Here is a 17891-nt window from a genome sequence, read left to right as displayed (position 1 = left end):
GAAATCCCAAGTGAATGCACTTAACTTAGTGCACAGACATCAATTTAGCTCATCTGAGCTACTGAAGTAGGCAAAATCAATACAAGGCACTTGTAAATGGATTTAAAAGAACATTCATGTGGGGTTTGTTTCAATGTAACAAGTGGTGTTAAGGAGCAATTTTAGTTAAACCCAAGTAAGGTTTCTTTTTTGGCTACCCTTAAACCCTAGATTATGACACTAATTACCCACATAAGAAAGCACAGAGGAATGCAGCCCTTCTATCTCCAAGCAGGCTATCCTGAGTCTCTGCATCAGATCCCACAGAAGATGGGTGTGAAACTGGCCGTCAGAATCTTGCATCATAAGCCTCCCATTGCGCTGTCTTTGAAACTGCCATCATGCAATGCCCAAGCACGTAAACACCAGTCACATGCTAATGCCAAGAGAGAGACAGCAACCTCCTCCAGTAAAGTCTGGGATGCTGCAAACAGCACAGCCTCCATCTTCGAGGCTATGCCTGTGCCGACTCAGAAGCAGCAAGGCAGCCTTCTCATGCTGCTCATGGAAAGACCTCAGACTTGGTTTGGATACCAACAACAAACAGGTACAAAAGAGCTTTGAAATGGCCCTGTAAGGCAGGGGAAACGGCCTCTCTACCTGGTTGTAAGCTGGTGCTTGCCAGGAGACAGAACCCTGAGCAGAAATGCCTCTGCAGCCACACAGCTGTCAATATGCCACATAGCAGGCAAACTCCCCATCCCAGTGGAAAGCAGGAAGGAAGCTGCAGCTCCCTCCTCCCCTCCGTAAATCCATGTCTGGCCTTTGAGAAGGTTGTAAAAGGATTACATATGCTATAATGCTTATCTGAACGGAACCAGGCTGAAGGCAGTCCCTTCCAGCCCTCCCTTCCTCAGCAACAGGACATTATTCCCATGTCCCATAGTTTCTTTCCTAGGACTGGCACAGTACGGTAACCTGTCACAACCTGCCTCCATACAGACAAACTTTATCTCTTCCCAGAAACACCCGAAGAAAAAAAAGATGGAGGGCAGCTGTCACCAGAGAAGGATGCACGAAAGAAGAAGAGTTATTAAATAGGGATGTTGGAGGATATATGCCGAGGAAGCAGGTGCCCCATTTGGCCCTTCTGCTGACAAGGAAGCAATAATCTGACCCACCCAAATACTGTGGGACAGAAAGTGCCCCGAGCAGAGAAGCACACAAGCAGCAATGACACTTCTTCCTCAGAAGCAAAGCAGTGAGGTTGGATAGGCCCACTGACAAAACAGTGATTGCAATTATATTTTTTCTATTTATACCAGAGGCTAAATTAACAGATTAATGTTTACTTCCAGGCACTGCTACCAGCCTGAAAGGGAAATGGAGCAGAATGAGGTCAGCAGAGGTCACAGCTCATTCAACCCATTAGTATAGTCAAATTTGCTCAGCAGAGCTTTGATTACTTTTCCAAACTTCAAGGCTGGTTTGTGGTAAGATTTTTTTTTAGAAAGGGAGGAATAAAAGGCTAAAACTAAGGCCACGTTAAGATATTAATAAATCTCTCAACTAGCAAAACTATTATCTTTATTTGGGAAGCTGAATGCTTCTGACTATTAAATCAAAACCACTCAGCTCTGAACATCTAGAAGTATTGCTCCTGGATGAAACGGGGGCTGTAGTGAGATTTACCGAGCTCGCATGGGGCTAACTGTACAGCCCATGGGATTAAGCCATTGCACAGTCACAGCCATTAAAATATCCCTCTCAGCTCTTCCTCTGGCACACAGAGAGGAGGTTGCTGCCCTTGCAACCTTACCCTATGCATATTTTGGCTTGGTGCCTCCTTTTACATAAAGTCTCACTTAAAGATCAGCACTCTGTAAAGCACTAAGCCTCTGAGCCCAGCCGCTGCAAAGCATTTCATGACTATCACCTTCGCACGACAGCAGCACTACAGTGCACACCTTGAACTGGCCTGTGTCGGCACTTAAGTGTGACCGCCAGAAGCCCAGCTACCACAGGTAATAGTTAACTCAGCAGGAGCGAAGAAAACCACAGCCATGCGGTCAAAACAGCATCATTTCAGAACTACACACCCTGTGTAGGCAAAGGGGTGGGGGTGGGGGGGGAAGTGACTCAAGTCCTGATCCGCTCAGTTCATCTTGTACTTGGACGTTTCAGAACAATAATCCCTTCCACCTTTGACTGCCTTTGTCGCTTCCCCAACACAGCCTCCAAGGGGGGGCTCGGACAGCCATGCTGACAGCCCGAGCCGTCAGCATTAGTCCAAGCTGGCTGACTGCACCTGCGCATTACTGAGAGCAAACACCAGCCGGGGGCAACACTCAGTAGTGGGGCTTTGACATCTAACTGAAGAGTAGCATATGCCTCCTGTTAAAGAAACAAATAAACAGCACTTTGGTCTGTAAAAAGAACCAGCAGTGTGCTTCCTTCTTGAGGGGAAAAAAAAATAAAAATAAATAAAAAAAAAAAATTAGGGAGCATAGTATCACCATCTCAGAACAAAATGCAATTCCTGCTTGGTCCCAGTGAGGCTGGCAGAGAGCACCAATGCTATGGATACGCCACACTTTGGATGTCCTGCCAATGGTGGTCAATGTCTGACTCTCCCAGAACATAGCTTGTAACTATAGATTCAACATGAGTGAAAATCTTTTATCGATCCCTGTGGGCTTCTTCCACAGCCTTTTCTTACACAGCTGAGGACACATTCAGCTGTGTCCACCCCAGCTTCCCCATCAACCACATATGGGACAGGGAGTTTTGCCTTTATCCTCCCTATATTTGTCTTACCCTTTCCTGCATTACAACTTTTTTACTATTATAATGTTTGCCCCTCTTCTGCATTACATTTTTTATTACTGTTTGCAACACTGTGCTCAGGATAATGGATCTTTAACTGGCTGAGGCTTGTAAAGAATTCAAGTATTACGGGAAGATAATCATTACTATTTCATGGAAATGAAACTCAGTTAACTCCACCAGAGATGAGAAACCCATCTCCTGAGCTACACATCCGCTTTGCTTCTCATGCAGAGCTAGTAAAGAGTAATTTCAGTAGGATCTGGACTGTACCCTCAAGCCAGGGAATGAACTCAGTCATGACCTAAAGCTCAGGGTGAAGCTTGCCACTAATTCAGGTGCCCTTATTTGATGTTGCTTTGGCTTAAAAAAAAAGGAACCAGCATGCTTTTATAAAATAAATTATAGCAACAGTAAACCAAGGGCATCACTCCAAAACACAAAGTGCTCCCACATTTAATTCTCCACTCCAGAACCACACAGAGACATATCGGGAGCTTGAAGTTCATCATATTGCTTAAAAATTAGCAGAGACACAGGAGTTAGGGCATGCATCCAGTGTAACCTCAGAAGTGATTGCCACCTGCTCTAGGGACATCCACAGTAGTCTGAAGCTAGTATATTGGGTTAAGTTCAAACATGGCTGCAAGCAGCTCCCCAAAACCACAATTTACCCTGCCAAGAAGCAGGTAGCTCATGTCAAACCATGTTGACAGACCTGCACCAGAACCAGCAGCTGAGCTGAATTAATTTACAACTTGCTCTGTATATCTATTTTCCATTGGTCACTCTCTTACAAAAAAGGAAGTATCTTATGACTGATATTGGGATGAAATATGAGCCAAAAACAACTTTTCAACCCTTTTTAAGGTTTTTTAAAACTTTTCATTTCCTAGACCAGGTAAACAAGCCAAGACCAGATACTTCAGTGAGCTGAAATCGAATGGAAAAGAAAATTCAGTCTAAACCAGATTAAATTATCATTGTTCAATTAACACAAATTATTTTTGTTTGGTTAAAAATGTGAGTTAATTTATAGAAGAAAGCATGGATAGCCGTTAAATATCACAAGCCATACATTTACACTTTTAAATGAAACATGGTGCCTGACAATTTCAGTACTTTTCCCCTTGTTTTCTAAACTACTTATTTCTCACAGAAAGCTTCCCAATCAGACATTTTTCAATTTTGAAAACTTCCAAAAAAATCTGCTACGGGCTCTACATACAGGAGATTGGAACAGGTGAGCTTCGTTCACCCTGTGCAATAGCCTTTGCAAGAACATCTTGAACCTCTCTACGCAAACTCAGCCTCTCTATCCTGCCTTCAGGTACCTGTGCCCCAGAGCCATTTTCAAAGCTGACTGACTCTATAGCCCCTACACTGTGAAGGAACCAGCTCCCAGAGTTTTCACAGCCTTTAGCATCAATCTGAATGCATGCCCAGCTGACCAGTTGAAAAACACCACCACAAGAACCAAACCAACCTCCCCCCATCTCCTCTCTCCAGCATGGTAGACAGAGACGTCTTTGATGCTACCCTTCCCTCTGTGTCCCCGCGTCAGGATCACCTGTGGTTTCAAACCCAAAGCACATGGCTACACTATTTCTGACGGGCAGAAGAAGCAGCCAGCTCTCGGGGGAACTCCAGTGTGAGCACAGTATTTGTACGATGATTGGATGGACGGGTGTGCTCTCGCTTCTAAGCCTTAAAGAAATGAAAGCGCATCTAGGAAAGTTTCACCAAGGGGGAAAAAAAAAGAAAAAAAAGGCAAAGCAAAGGGGTTTCAGAGAAGACGGCCCCTTGAGCGATTTCCAAACATCAAAGAAAAAGGCCTCCAGCATGTTCTCCTCATCTGATACCTTTGTTCCCCCACTCCACGCCTGCAGGCACATTCCTAGTGATGCACAAAAGGCTCCTACAGCCTACAGACAGCTCTGCATCCACACGCATTACCTGCCTCCCGCTCCGATTACCTCACACTGTCACTTCAGACCAATCAAAGTTCGTTTTATATAGAAAGTGGCTCTTGCGAAGCTAGGCGGGACCGGCCGGGGAGTCGCCAGTCTCAGAGAACTCCAACAGTTCTGTATCAGACGTGCTCCCACACAGCCCAACTGCTCCTTCATGGGTAATGCAGTTACAGTTCAGGTGGGTCCTTTTGCTCCACCATTAGATTGTGGGGCACATACTTGGGTGTTTCCCACTTCCTTACCTCTGTTCATGTGGTGATTTCTCTTCTTCTAGAGGCCTGCGTTTCTATTTTTATGTTCCTCTCAAGATTACCTTTTCTGTATGCCTCAGCAGCTTTGCAGAGATGCAGGGCTGCATGTTCCAATGTTTACAAAGCACACTCACAATCACAGCACGCCCAGCTGTCTAGAACTGCTGCCTTTGAATGCATCCCTGTCATCATGTCCACTCCCATGGGGCAGAGCATGGGTAGCCAACGAGGCAGGCCAGAAAGGGTACCTGGAGACAACTGTAATTGTCAGTCTCTTTTACTTCCCCCAGTCACATAAGGGAGGTTCCAGATGGTAAATTCCTTGCTCCCCATCAGGAACTGCTGTTATCTGTGTGCAAATTCAGAAGTAGTGCTCATGTGGGTAAGCTAAGAAGAGTTCTCACACTGGAAATTGCAGGCAGGACCTGTCAGTGTAGCACTGCAGATGGCTTCAGTCTGCTGGAACAACTTCTTTCATAGACTAACACACAATGCATCTTCCTAACAGCAGCATTTCCCTTTCACATCCCAACACACAAAGCTTGTGTGATCAAACTCAGATTCATATAAACTCTTAATGAACTGCTGCTCACACCTGGCCCTGCACTGCTGCCACACATCTCAAGGCTGCTGCAGATCCACTCAAGTTAAAACCACCCCGTGTTGGTTTTGATGAGACTAGTCCCAGTGCTGGCCAGGCTGAGACTTGCGACGCTGAAAGAAACAGATTTGTGTGCAGGGAAGCAACCAGCAGCCTGGGATGGAGTTGGCCAAGTGGAAGGCGGAAGGCAGGAGCACTTGCCTCTGTCAGCCTGCAGGCAGTGAAGGCTACGTGACAGTCTTGCCCCTGTGCCGAGTGTCTGGGAGGGCTTCTCTGCCCCCTCTGTCTGCAAGGGCTTCCCTGGAGCTAGATGTAGTAAATAAAACAGGTTTTGGTTCACTGCCTCTCTAGTCCCTCCATATAGAGTTTCTAGAGAATTTCCCTCAGCAGCAAATGACATGAAAATGAACAGGCATGAAAATATCCTAGGAACACCAATTATTTCCACTGTGTAAACCTAGGGGTCTGATCTAACCTTCTTTGAACTCAGTGGGACTTTTGCATTTGCAATGAATGGTGCCCTAAACCCCAACTCCTTATTCCTATAGGTTGGCAAGAAAAGCTAGAAAAGGGAGCTCACTCTTGGATTTGGGTTCAAATCCAGGTCTGTAAGCATATGCTGCCTTGTAGACTTATACTGCCTTGCAGACATATGCTGCAAAGCCAGTGAAATGCCTTTGCTGAGCTTTGCTGATCTTTAAGTAAAGGCACTAAACTTGACACCTGATCCCCAGAGTTTCATGCCATTTTGAGCCCTGGATGTCAGCAGGCCCACACTGCTGGAGGCTGGTCCTTCTGCCCACCAGTGGCTCACAGCTCACATCTCCACTGCAGGCAGACAGAGCCCGCCACCCCATGCCAACCGAACTGCCTTTCTCAGGAACCTGCCTTTTGCTAGAGAGTACTGATAGGTTACATTCCCCATGTAACACAAGACTAATTATTTTACAAAAGCACAAAGTTCCTTGTCAGCTGTAGCCTGTCAGAAGGAAATTAGAAAAATCAATGAATTCAGAAGACTGTAGAGAGAAATAGGAAAAACAAGAAACAGAAAAAAAAAAACCCACTGAAATTAACTCTTCTTCCATTCATCTGAACTGAAGAATATCTACTACTGGAGTAGCAAGGATTTTCATTTCTAAAATACCTAGTCAAGGCCAAAACTTGGCCTGGACTGTGGAGTACAGCCCAACTCCTTTTTTCCTTTCCAAGCAGGTGGGGAGCTGGGATATATTTTTTCAGCAGTGCTGTCACTATAAACTGTATGATTTCTTCCTGACTGTAACACTTACTGCATTTTACTTAAGTTATAGTGTAGCTCAACACAGATCAGTCTGCTGAAGTTGGATGTTTTGAAATACGACCCATTCCTGACCCATGTGACTGAAATGGAGGGATTACTCTGTTCAGATGTTTAACTCCCTGCGAAGCATGTGGCCGGAGAAATCCCTGTGCTGCTAAAGCTCTTGAGGCACTGAAGTCAGGCAAAGCTACTGCGTTACTAGAAGGCTTCGGTATTACTGGATTTATCTTGATTGCCCATATTTCTAAAAAGCTAAAGGGTGTTTCACACCTCCAGAACATGGAGAATTTCTTACTTCATAACTGAAAAATGCACAGATAGAGACAACTACTGAAGAGAGGTGAAAAGGAGAAACTGCCAAGAAAAAGAGCACGAACAGCATTATTATTTTACATGGCATTATCAGGTGACAATGGCAGCATACCTGGTTGTATTTTACAATGACATTTAAACTAACATTTGACAGTGTTAGAAGTTGAATTCCATATCACACCAGATCCTCTCTGAGTAGCATTTTCACACAAAACTCTCCAAATGAGTCTAACTAAAGTAGGCAGGCATTGGCTCTTTTGTAGGAGTGGTGATTCACAAAGGAATAGGTTACCTCAGGGCTAGGGAAGGATTTCCTCTATCTACTCTAGACCCCAGTCCTTCCTCCCACGACGACCCTTTACCCAGCAGCCACATAATCAAGACCCTGAACACCCAGGACAACATGTTTCTGTTTGCAGAGACCACAGTTAGCCAGGAGCAATCTGCTGTGCCCACCTTGCCAGGTTATTGAGCCCAAGCACAGGACCCAAGTGGTGTGGATAACACTATTTCTAAAGCTGAAATAGTGTTTCTAAAGCTAGTCTCAATGCTAGCTCAAGGATCCCTGTACAGAGCTCTGCTGCACAGCGTAGACATGCCTTGAGTCAGCTATCATTAGCTGGTATTAATCCTGACAGAGCACCCTGAACACAACATCCTTAAAAGGGCTTAAGTGGGAGTTAGGCACTAGTTAACTTATAAATTAAAGCATGAATTAAATCATCCACTGAAGAAAGTAAAGAAAGGGCAATTTAAATTTCAGTTCATTATGAAACCAAAGCAAGTAAGCCAATTTACACCAGCTAAGGATTTGGCCTAGTTCCTCCTACCCATCATTTTAAGCCGCGTTTTGTTGCAGGAGAAGCTGTGCGATGTGAAGGTATCCTGCTGCATGACATTGGAGACTCACGTCCAACATCTTGTGTATTAATTTCAATAAACTGTTTCAGGCTGTTTACAATCCACTATATGCATTTCATAGTTTATGTGAAAATACTGGGGGGCAGGAGGACACCCGCAAACAACTATCTTTTGAATCTCCAGCTAAAAATATTTACCAATGTATCATTATTATGATTATGATGATTTTGTTTAAATCCTTGCCATAACTCCAAACAAGGTTGCACATTTCTAACACTAGAGACAGAACTGAAAACAGTAAAGTGCTTTGAAATAAAGAAAACTGGGCATAAATTGTTGATCAACAAGTTGCAAAGAATCACAAATATCAGTTTTATACCATTTAGCATGACAAAAGCATATCCAAATCCTTCAGAAGGATTTGGAAGGCAAAATTCTAGCCTTACTTAAATTTAAAAAACAATGTCCCACCCTTGTTACTGCACATAATAAACTCATGAGTATAAATCTCATGGGGCTCAAAATCATTATTTATTTCTGGCCGTATAGAATATACCTATTTGCCTTGATAACACCTGCGGGCAATTTTCTGCTAGCTGGAGGCAGTTGCTCCTCAGCCTGCAAGTCCCTTATCTGGGATTCCTCAGGGCCACGTCTGCAGCTGTAAGCTGAGGAGTGCCTGGAAGCGTTCCCAGGCACTGATGCCAACTGGCAGGGAGCTGCCTGAATCTGCGCTAGTAACTGCCTCCGTGCTCAGCACAGGGTGGCTGCATACCAACTGCCAGCAGAGATCGGTCTCTGGACTCTCCTGGCTGTCAAACCCCGCCTACGATGTCTGAGGAGAACAGTAGCTGGAATGGGGCAATTTTTTTTTTTCCAGGACGTAGTCTAATAGTGTCCTGGGGGAAAAAGAGGAGACAGATGTGAGCTAGCAGGCATATTTGCATTTATGAGCGTGGGGGCAGCCGCAAGCCTTGGCCCTTCTTTCCATAGGGGTGAGGTGAGCAAGGGGAACCCATGGCAGGTCCTGCGCTGTGCCCCCAAGGTCTGTGCCACCACAGAAGAACCCTCATTTCCCAAAGGAAGCACAGCCATGCTCGAGATATTCCTCCTTTTTCTCTTACACACTGGCCAGTCAGCAAAGATGTGCTGGGATAGAAATGCCTCTGTGGTCTGTGCAGCTCCAAGGATATAGGGAACAGAGCACTCCTGGCAGGCAGTTACAGAGCCACTGCAGCTTCTTCTACAGGGCAGATAACTCCTGCAGCAGCCCTCAGCCCTGCATGCAGAAGGTACCAAAGGGATTTTTTTAAACAAATTCCTCATTCCTCCATGTATCCTAGCAACACCTCTCTCAGGTTAGAGATGCGATGCCTTGCCCACCTGTTGCATAGCAAGCCTGAGGCAAGTTACATATTGCTTTCTTCCCAGCTTGCCCCACTAGTACGAAGCCGCAGCAATTAAGGAATATGCCACAATCAGGACACCCCAGTCTCATTCACTCAGGCCGGGTATCACATGCAGGTGTTTGCATCTCTAAACACTGTGAGCTCAGGAGGGGCTCGTGCAGTGTGTGTGTCATCCAAGGAAAGGTCTTGCTGACACAGGCTGAGGGCTTTGTGATCAAGGCAATAAAAAGGAGGAGGCTTTAATCCCTGCCGCAAAAATGCTTTAGGTGCAATCACACAGTGCTGAAGGAGATCAGGCCCTGAGTGGGTATCTAAATAAGATTTCCAAAACCACTGTAGGTCCAAAATGTGTGCAGTGACCAAAACTGAAAGAAAATTCAACTCCTGCCATGCCCCTCCCTCCAACCAGATCAAGCTGCAGTATAACATAGCAAATGAGCAGTCCTCGTTAAAAAAAAACAAAACAAGAAACTAATTGAAAAGCAATGTTTTTCATGGGATATATCATTCTTTTTCTCCCTCCTCTAAAGCACCCCTTAGGCATTTTCTATTTCTTGTGGCAGAAAAAAAGAAAATTAAAATATTTTAGAAATGTTCATAGAACTTTACAATTTTGTTTTCTAGAACAATTAAAATAAATTTAATCAAAACCTAAAAAAAAAAACAAAAAACCCTACTACAAAAACCTGTAGAATAGATCACTTTGTACACGCAGTGAAGATGGTCCTTTCCCTATGATTCTCCGGCCCATCAAATTAGACTTCCTTTCTTTGGCTATTACTGACCAAATCTTTTCAGCTACAGTATGCATTTGTCACGTGAACCTCAGTTATCTTAATTTATCCTGTATCTGCAAGCAGATAAGAAAATACGTATTTTGCTGCTTTTTTATATTACTGAACTAATCACTGCTAAGTCCTTTTTGTTCTAATATATTAAAGGAATTCAGTGGCTGCAGAGGCACATGCAGGAGAGCCTCTGTCCCCAAGGCCAGTAGGGAAGATGAGGTTATCACTGCACAGTCAAAGATACATCTTTTGCTGTAGATCTCTTTTATTCATCTTCACTCAGAGGAAAATATGGGATACTTCATAAGTGGTTTTGGCACTTGTGAGTTATCCCTCTTTCCCCACTCATGAAGACAAATGCCGTAATGAAACACAGCCATCAGGTATTCTCTATATTTGGAGTACTCAAAGTGTGAACAATGATTATGCCCTTTCATTGGATAAGTTAAGGTTGACTGCCTAGCTACCTGGGGAAGACAGGAATGATTTGCACTAGCTCACAGGCAATGAATGGAAGAAGGTGGCATACCTTCTCCCTCAGCATCAGTTATTCTGCTAATCTCAGGCTGAATAATACGTTCAGTATGTCAGACCTTCCTTTTTACTTTAAGGCTACTTGGCAGCTGAATCTACAAGCTGAGATGAGTCCAGCTGAGATGGCAGCAGCCACTTCATTAGTTCAATGTCTGTTTGGTTTTGACACTTTTGTGAAACCACTGACGAAGTTCCTAAGACAAGTGAGAAAAGGATTTTTCTAGGTAAGATTTTTTGCAAGTGTCACATGAATTTTAGGATGCGGTCCTGGCCTACGCTACTACACAAACAAAACTCCCTTTTGCATTGACAGGCATCATGAGTGAGAACTGGATCATGTTTTCTGTATGAGATAAAACTTACTGCCTTCATAGCTGTTTGGGGGGTGTGTGTTATAGCGTAAGGGAGGAAATTCAAGCATTTAAAGTTACACTTAAATATGAAAACCTGATAGACATATCCGATAATAACAACATAGCTGTTAACAACACTGAAAATGCAATGGTACTGCACAGGAGGCTGAAACCCTGTCTCTGGTTAAGTCTGAAGATAATCCACAGGTGAGAGCAGCTTCCTCATTTATTTAACACATGGAGCAGTGTGTATTGTCTACTGTATACTGTGCAGTACTGGGCAGAAATACCCTCAGGATCCCATCATCCGGACACTGCACAAATAAGAACAGAACTTCCCAAACTTCTGTGAACAAGGCATAAGCCCTGGAAAGACAGGTCTTCACATGCAAGGCAAGAGTTACATTTATATTTTACTGAAGTGGAAGAGATGCACCATTCAAAACCAATCTTTTGAAATCTGCAGTGGACTAGAAGCTTGAAGGATGCAAGCTCACAGGGGCTGCTTCATCTTAAATTTAATAACAGATCACTGGCTGTTTCTGATGTAAATGCGGAGCAGCTGGTAAACACAGGATAGCTTCAGACACAGCTGATCTATCGCAGCCTTGCAACATCACTGACTTCCACATCCACCAGTTATTTTTGTGCAGCTACTAATAATAAGGATGTGCTAGAAAAATAAATTAAGTATTAATATGCTCCAGGGAGAGCATCTGCAGCAAGAAGCAGGTCGTGGGTTAAAATAGCCACGTGCGTCTTAACCAGTATACAAAATGGTCAAAGAACAGCTGCTGAAGAGACTCATGAGGCGCAGGCACATGCTATCTAGAAAATATTAAGAGTATTTTGAAGCATGCACTGGCTCATATTCGGCACCCAGCAGCTATTTTAAGCGCTCAATGGAGACAAGCTAGTGTTATTAGGTCACTTTTCTTTCAAGAGACAACAATACATTTTTGAGCCAAATAATCCCATCAGAGGGCTTTGTAAACACCTAAATCAGATGAAGTGGCTGTGATGATCTCATGTCAGGAAAGATTCAGAGTCTGAGCTAAGGCAGATTTTTTCACAACACTTGAAAAGAAAGTCAAGTTATTTGCTGGGCAGTTCTGGTGCTGTGCCTATCATGTAAAAGCAGCTTCCAGTGAGAATCTCTGGAGTCAGATGAACTGCCTATTGGTGCAGGGCAGCTGGTTCAAGAAGAAAATCTTGAGCTGAAGCATATAAGATAAGGTTTTCTTACCTTACTGAGAAGCAAAGCTGCAGCTAAACAAGAACTGCAAATACAACACTCGCTTCCTGGCAGAACAACAGCCTCAGACTCAAAAGGAAAGTGTTCCAGTCCTCTTCTGGCCTCAGCCTCACCTCACCTCTCTGTCTCAGTTTCACTCAGCCTCATGTCTTTTAGAAAGCACTTTGAGACCCACAGACAAGAAAAAGTATACAAAAAAACAGATGATACTATTATTACCCGATGCTATGGCTCTGTATTATGTGAAGCCATAGACAGTCACAAATGAACATCCTAAATCAGAAAGATGGGAAGAAATGTGGGAACAGAAGAGGAAGAAATTGGATTATGACAGTGATAGAGAGAAAAGTAGTAGATGGCAGGGATTTAGAGACCTTGGGAAGCACTCTGATATCTGCATGATGGTCTCAGTGAAGAAAATTGTTAAAAATATGACCAGAAGAAAGAGCCTGATCAGAAACAGTCAGCCAAAACTGGTTTATTTTGTAAAATATTTCAAGCCTCCTTTTCCCTCCTGTTTTTGAAAGCTCAGCTGTACGGCGTGGAGAGGCTTGAACACCAGGGAACTGTAAGCACTTGTGTGCCTCTGAATACTGTGACACAAAAAAAGCAGAGAGTGAAGGGTGCCTAAATATAGTTCAGAAGGCTCCCACCTCTCTGTACTAAGGTTCAAACTCCACAACCAGCTCAGGTCAGTAATTTTCAGTCAGCATTTATCCACTAGCAGAAATAAGGCCATTTCACAATCACCAAAGCTTAGGGCAGAAATGATCATAGCTGATGAGGAACAATGTATAAATAAAATACTTCCAGTGAATGCCCTAAGAAGAGTTTGTCACTGCCTGCACTTTATTAAGTTACAGTCTAGTGATATTTAACAATTTTTAATCTCCCAAACCACTGACTGTAGTTCCTCCGCTGGGACAAATGAAATGTTGATCTACCCCACATCATGATCCAGCCCTGAACTTACAGATGAATATACAATTGTGGACTTGGCCTACATTTTCTCACAATATATAATACACTACTTTTGCTTAGAAAAGGGAGTTCTAAAACTGAATACACCAAAGATACAGTCTCCCCCTCCCATCCCCTTCCTCTCCCCCCACGCTCCCCAGCGCAGCAGCAATGGTGACAGACAACAGCAAAAGCAGAGGCAGAGGAGATGATAAAGCTCAGCTAACCTCATGGAAAATACGTAACACCTGAAGCAACATACATGCAATAACCAAGGATCACAAGGAAACACACATGCTCACATTCTTGAAACTAAGAAAAAAGCTCATTTACTCTTTCAACAACTATTTTGTTTCAAACGCTCTCTTGGCATGAATTCCATACACAGTCTTTGATCAGTACTAAGAAAAGTACAGTTGTGAACCAAAAAAGGAATGAAATGAAGTACCAATGAGCCTCTGAAACAATGTACAACTGCCAGCCTCTTGTGGTACCTCTGTTATTTGCAGAATGCAAGTGACTGAGGGCACTGGGGCAAATACTCAACAAGCCATTTTTTTCCCTGCAACTAATCCATCAGATTTGTGAGTTTCACTTACCCGTCAAGTTCTTCAAGCCAAGTTCCCTGAGTCCAAAGTTACCATCCTTTCTGTAGTTAAGAAATATTGCCAAAGCATATCGCTCTTCATAGAGTTTGGTCCCACGAACGATGCGCAGGTTCTCCAATGGCAGGTATTCAAACTGATTCAAAGCCACCAAAACATATCCTGTGACTTCTCGGATAGACTGAAAGACAAAAATTAAACAAACACATTAGAAATGGTCCATTTTTAATTGTTCTGAATTTCTCGTACAGTGGATGCTTTAGTATGAGATACTGGTACCCAAGGAAAAAAAAAAAACAACTCTGAAAAACAAATTCTATTTCAACTTATTGATTTTATCAGCATTTGTGTTTCAATTTAACTGAGTTTATTAGAGATACTGGTTGGAAAACCAGAAAATAAAGAGGTAGACATTCTTTTCAGTTTTATTAAACTTGAGCAGAAATTCACAGTAAGTATTAAAGATGCACGAAAGGATGACTTCACACAACTGAAAGCAGAGGTCAAAGGCCTCTGCAGGAAATGAGCAGAATCCACTGAGGCAATGCCACAGTTCAGATAAGACTGTCTGTCTCTGTCTGCAAGTAACTCTCTGTTGCGCAGGATATTCCAGGGTGAGACTGAAGTGACACAACACCGGGCAAGAGAGACATCTCTAGAAGAGCTCACCATCAAACAGGAACTGAAATGGGGTAGAAATGGGGGGCAGAGGTTTGGAGGAATAAATACAGACAAAGCACATACATATTAACATCCACTTTTGCACTTCTAAGCTAAATCAATGACTGAACATTTGCAAAGATTCAATTTCAAGTTTCATTTGGAAGTGCTGGAACCCTACATGCTATATATGCCAAACTTTGATCAAAACTGGTATCAAAACCTTTAGCAAAATGATTGCTGCATCTTTTGGTTGAGTGAAATCTTTGGAACTTATTGCCTGGGTTGTAAAGGGAAAAAACACCCCAAACCCCAATAACTAGAAACAGTTTTTCAAAGTCTGAAAGATTTACAAAACTAAGAGCCACACCATCCTCAGCAGGACTTTGCACAGGCTGAGGGATGCTCCTGCCCAGAGCTGCTCCCAGAAACAGGAACTCCATGTTGGAAAGGGTCTCTCAAATACGTTTTTCAAATCTCACCAAGTTCCATGCCTGCAACAGCCTGCAACCACTGTATACGCCTATATTTATGTGTGTATATTTAATGGACAGAAATTGATATAACTACTTGTGTGCTTAAGTGGATGCATGGACTTTTTCTTCCCTTTGGCAAAGTCAATACCTTAAACAACACAGAGAAAGAAAAATTCTGCTTAGAGTAACGTGCACAGACTATAACTAACATGATGGGGACTCCAGTCAATATTGCAATAAAAACAAACAGGCAAACAATAGCAGGCATCGAATTAAATGTGTTGTGTATGTATCGTTAATAAGGAAAGGCAAGATGGATTTGCAGCACAACGGACAGGCTTTTGCTTTGCTGGTTCAGCGCCGTTTGCCATGATTTCATACATAAGTGTGCAAGAGCCTTTTAATTGGGTTTATAAAAGTTCACAAGATTATTAACAAGTGTGGCAGTATACATAAGGAAGGATTTATATGCCACAAACTCTAGGCAGTAGCTGTCCTTCTAAAGTCAAACGTCTGTACTCAGCTGAAGCTGCTGAAAAAGCTCTGGAGCTATTTCAAGACTTGCTTGGCATCTAAACAGAGCACAGTGTCATTACAGGACTTTGATGAGAACCCAGTGAGTTGAGCTAGGTTGAGAAGTACGGTTCAGTAGCTCAATATTAAATGTGGAGCTGCATTATACCCTGGGACACTGATTCCATTATAATCAGAAGCTTTCCAGCACTTTCATGATAGCTCTTTGCTTTCAGACATTTTAGCTTAGCCAGTTTGGTCAGAAATCTATTTTTCATTGTACGTAAAAATTTCCTTCAGATGGCTTTTTTAGCCTCTCATCAGAATTTAGGAAATATTAAAATTATACTCATGGCTTCAATTTCTCCACTGATATTCTAGGGTTACTGTGACTGCTCTAATTAATTTAAAGGGATGTTTAACTTGGAATTGAGTTGAAAAAAATTAAAAGCAGTTCCAAAACTGCATCTGACCAAGTCCTCCCTGCCAATTTTTGTCACTTACAACCATGTTTTCTATTTTTAGGGTACGTCTTGTTTACTGCTGTACAGCAAGTCCACCTGAAAGAGTCCTAATTTAGCATGGCACCAAAATTACACATACACATTCTCACCAGCAAATCATCATTCCAAAATTTAAAAAGAGGAGAAAAGGACAAAGTTTTGTTGTTACTAATTGTTAACTGCCACTCCTAATGCAGAATCCTTGGTACTTTGTTTGATGGATTTATCTGACTGAAATGACAAATTATGGCAAATATTTTGACAAAAGTTAGAGGGTCCTTTCCAGTCCCATGGCTTCCATCAGTATCGCAACACCTTTTTATATTCTCGAGAAACTGCCATGTTAATCTGTGCAAAACAAAATGATGAAAATAAACCAAAGGGTTTCTAATTTACTAGAACATAGCAACCTGACTGACTAAATCTAGCGATCCGTTATACTAATTTGGGGGGTTGTGAATGAAAAAGTCAGAGCAATATCATGTTTTGCAGGATGGTGTGTTTTGACTGGTCCAGCTTGAAAAAACTTACTGGGAGAGCAGCAGGCAGCTCAGGTTTTCGCCATTCCTGGCTGACGCTGTCACTTTGCCAGTAACTGCTAGTTTTGACATGATTCCTACTAAAAATGGACACCTGCCTGCTTGGAGCTCACTCCAAGCCCTGTTGGAGTGAGCTCCAAGCAAAGATGCCTGTTGGCTTCTATGCAGACTCACAAATCCTCACACCAGACGAGATCAGCCAGCCTGATCCTCTGCAACTCATGCCAAGGCTAGGCGTAATTTGCACCTCCCATCCTTTGTATACAAGACTGAATGCTTTCCCGTTCAGGTATCCTGAACTCAGGTATAAGCTCAGATATCCTAATGCTCTATTTTAGCTGCTTTTGTTTCAGCATTAATCTGTGTCCCACCAATAAGGTGGAGTGGCTCACAGCAGTGGTAGTTTGAGTGTCACCTAGTTTGATGCTCCTGCTAGGGCTGGAGGTCCTCACAGAAATACATTTCCCATGAGTCTGTCCCTCAGGAAAGAAAAAGGGAGACAAGAACGCAAATAACTGCATTTCAGTTCCCATGACCTACAACTAGAACAGAAAGACACAGATTAATCGCCAACAGACTTAGAGCTGAAAGTTTCTGACAGGGAAAACTAAATGAACTCTGGCAACCTCCAGTCTTGCTTGCTGACCATTCTGATTTTGCAGCACTCCCCACTCCCCACCCGCCCCACCCCATCCCATTACAGCATTATTTTGACTGGGAATTCCAAGACAGCATGATCATAGAATCACAGAATCACAGAATCACAGAATCATAGAATGTTTTGGGTTGGAAGGGACCCCTAGAGGTCATCTAGTCCAACCCCCCTGCAGGAGCAGGGACACTGCTAAACAGATCAGATTGCTCAGAGCCCCGTCCAACCTGGCCTTGAATGCTTCCAGGGATGGGGCCTCCACTACCTCTCTGTGCAACCTGTTCCAGTGTTTCACCACCCTCATTGTAAAGAATTTCTTCCTTATATCTAGTCTAAACCTACCCTGCTTCAGTTTAAAACCATTTCCCCTTGTCCTAACACAGCTGGCCCTACTAAAAAGATTTTCCCCATCTTTCCTATAGGCCCCCTTTAGGTACTGAAAGGCCGCAATCAGGTCTCTCCGCAGCCTTCTCTTCTCCAGGCTGAACAACCCCAACTCTCTCAGCCTGTCCTCATAGGACAGGGGCTCCACCCCTCC

The 17891-nt window shown here is 43.3% G+C and overlaps 1 protein-coding gene across 1 annotated transcript in view; it reads right to left on the bottom strand.

Moving 5' to 3' along the window:
* ERBB4 (erb-b2 receptor tyrosine kinase 4) overlaps window positions 1-17891 on the bottom strand; it is a 412269-nt gene that overhangs the window by 294380 nt on the left and 99998 nt on the right. The window contains exon 3 of the mRNA XM_035891859.1: window positions 14005-14191. Within this exon, the coding sequence (XP_035747752.1) occupies window positions 14005-14191 (187 nt within the window). The remainder of the gene's footprint in view (window positions 1-14004; window positions 14192-17891) is intronic.

The sequence above is a fragment of the Egretta garzetta genome, unplaced genomic scaffold (genome assembly GCF_000687185.1).
Source record: "Egretta garzetta isolate BGI_Z169 unplaced genomic scaffold, ASM68718v1 scaffold230, whole genome shotgun sequence".
Classification (NCBI taxonomy): domain Eukaryota; kingdom Metazoa; phylum Chordata; class Aves; order Pelecaniformes; family Ardeidae; genus Egretta; species Egretta garzetta.
This window is presented reverse-complemented; position numbering and strand designations above follow the sequence as displayed.